Here is a 2,483-nt window from a genome sequence, read left to right as displayed (position 1 = left end):
AAAACTTCTGCATGACGTGATATGGCTGTATCCTGCTAGCAATTAAATAGGGCAAATCCAGACAACTGGGGGTGCTGGGGAGAGTGAGGACGTTTAAAGAGAGGAATTAAATTGTACCCACCTAACAGCTCAGTACCTGTTGATATACCTGTAAACAGAGAATTGCGCCTGCATGGGATTTCGTTGGCTCTTCCAGGACTTTTAGGTAGCTGCAAATTAATTAATGGGAGAAACCAGCATTTAGATTTCAGTGAATTAGGCACTCGGTGCTGAAGAGTTGGGAACTCGGGTTAACCAGACAACTGAGACACCCTTGGAGGTCACCCTATTAAAAATCATCCGTGTCATGGGATCTGATGAATTTCAGAATCACAGAGAGGACTCCTTGCAGCTTTCCTGATACAATGTTTATTGGGATAAATTATAGTATTTTAAACGTACTATACCTTAATTACAACAAAGTATGTTGGATTTGGTTAGGCGTAAGGAAGTAGCTTGCTACAGAGTTAACTACCTAAACCCTGTGATACCATCCTGTATATTACATCCCGTGGTGTAGTGTTTACACTGCGAGGGCTCACCAAAAACACCGTAACGCTGGGGCGTCTGGCAGAGTTCATCTGGCGCGTGCTCATTGTAGAATCACAGAATGGTTTAGGTGGGAAGGGACCTTAAGGACCATCTAGTTCCAACCCCCCTGCCATGGGCAGGGACACCTTCCACTAGACCAGGTTGCTCAAAGCCTCATCCAGCCTGGCCTTGAACACTCCCAGGGATGGGGCATCCACAGCTTCTCTGGGCAACCTGTTCCAGTGCCTCACCACCCTCTCCGGGAAGAACTTCTTCCTGATACCTAATCTAAACCTCCCCACTTTCAATTTAAATCCATTACCCCGTGTCCTGTCACTACAGGCCCTTGTAAAAAGTAATGCCGTAAATTAACACAAAGCACTGGTAGTTCTTACCTATGTTCCACCAAAAGGACTGGTGACTTTATCTGGCATTTAAATTGCACTTTTGAGATTTTCTCCGTTTTTCTTTGCATGGGTGAACACACTGGTGAGGAGCCCTCCTCTTTCCAGTTACCTTCACCATAAACAAAACCACACCCAGATATGTATTTGTAGGTAGGAGTTTTTCACTTGATGATGTATCTTTGTGTTTTTCCCTTTATCGCCAGATTTATAGGGGTCCGGACTGGTCATTCCGATACACAGGCCTCCAGCTGAACTGTGAATACCGTTTCCGCGCGTGTGCCATTCGACAGTGCCAAGAGGCGGTAGGTCACCAGGACCTGACGGGCCCCTACAGCGCGCCAGCGCTATTCATCTCTCAGAGGACTGAACCGCCGGCAAGCACCGGCAAGGACGCTGTGCCAGCCACACGGACGCAGTGGTCACAGAGCGACCAAGTGTGTGCTGCCGTCATCCTTGCACTTTTTGCTATCTTTTCCATTCTGATTGCTTTTATCATTCAGTACTTCGTAATAAAGTGAAGAAAAAGAGAGTTATTTTTTAGAATGCTGCCCATTACATTTTACTTTCTCATAATCTAAACAAAAAAGTAATTCTGTTCTCTTGCTTTTACAAAACCAGGCATTTAGCACCGGCATTGGGACTGATGCAAACCTTTTTCAGCCACTTTAAAATGCTTACTGGTAGGTATAGGCTGACACATGTTACTAGAACGCAAGCCACAGAAATACCACCTTGTCTTTAATATGCCTTCTTGCAGTACAAACTCCGTACGGGGCAGGCGAGCAGTGTTTCACGGACAGGGCTTGACCGGTAAACACGAGCGTAAAAGATGGTTTCCTGGCCCACACATTCAAGGGTTGCTACCGTAACAGGGAAGAATGTGTAGATCGCATTTAAAACTTACACTAACAAACTTGTGCTGTATACAATATTAATCTGATGCTGTGAAAGCAATTTAGCGCTGTATTTCTACCTCCTCATTTGTCTTAATTATTTGGGAAGCAGGATTTATGCTGAAAAACAGGTGGGGCTTTTTCTCAGGCAGCAAATAACAAACCAGATGGAAGAGTATGCATGAAGGAAGCTTCTTATCTGATAAATGTGGAGTTCTTCACCGCAAGTAGACGTTTTTCGAAAGACTGCGAGGGGATGGCACAAGTGGTTGATCTTACCCCCAGGATTTGATGTTTACTTACAAAAATGCCTCTTTTACTTCTTAACGAGCATAGAAGGGAGAGTGTGAGAGGACTTCTTAGACTTACTATTTAAATAACGAGAAACACATTTCCGAAGTTGACCTTTGATTGGATGCAGTTTATACACAGATGTCTGTGCCCTCTGATTTTGGCTAGGTAATAGATTTTTTTTTTTTGAGATAAAATCCATTACTGAGTTTTTGCCGTTTCCCCGACACTCACTTGCCATATCCACCACAATCAAGCACTGCCTTTTTTTGTGTTCGTTTTCTTTCCGTCTTTCTTTCTTTCTTTGGGGCACCCAATCAGA

General features: G+C 44.2%; 1 protein-coding gene across 1 annotated transcript in view; it reads left to right on the top strand.

Moving 5' to 3' along the window:
* FNDC3A (fibronectin type III domain containing 3A) overlaps positions 1-1,501 on the top strand; it is a gene marked incomplete at its 5' end in the record, with an annotated part of 23,577 nt that extends 22,076 nt beyond the window's left edge. The window contains one exon of the mRNA XM_010152674.1: positions 1,181-1,501. Within this exon, the coding sequence (XP_010150976.1) occupies positions 1,181-1,495 (315 nt within the window). The remainder of the gene's footprint in view (positions 1-1,180) is intronic.
* Positions 1,502-2,483: the final 982 nt, after the last annotated feature.

This window comes from Eurypyga helias, unplaced genomic scaffold (genome assembly GCF_000690775.1).
Source record: "Eurypyga helias isolate BGI_N326 unplaced genomic scaffold, ASM69077v1 scaffold10505, whole genome shotgun sequence".
NCBI lineage: Eukaryota > Metazoa > Chordata > Aves > Eurypygiformes > Eurypygidae > Eurypyga > Eurypyga helias.
Note: the sequence above shows the minus strand (reverse complement) of the source record. Positions and strands in the feature narration are given on the sequence as shown.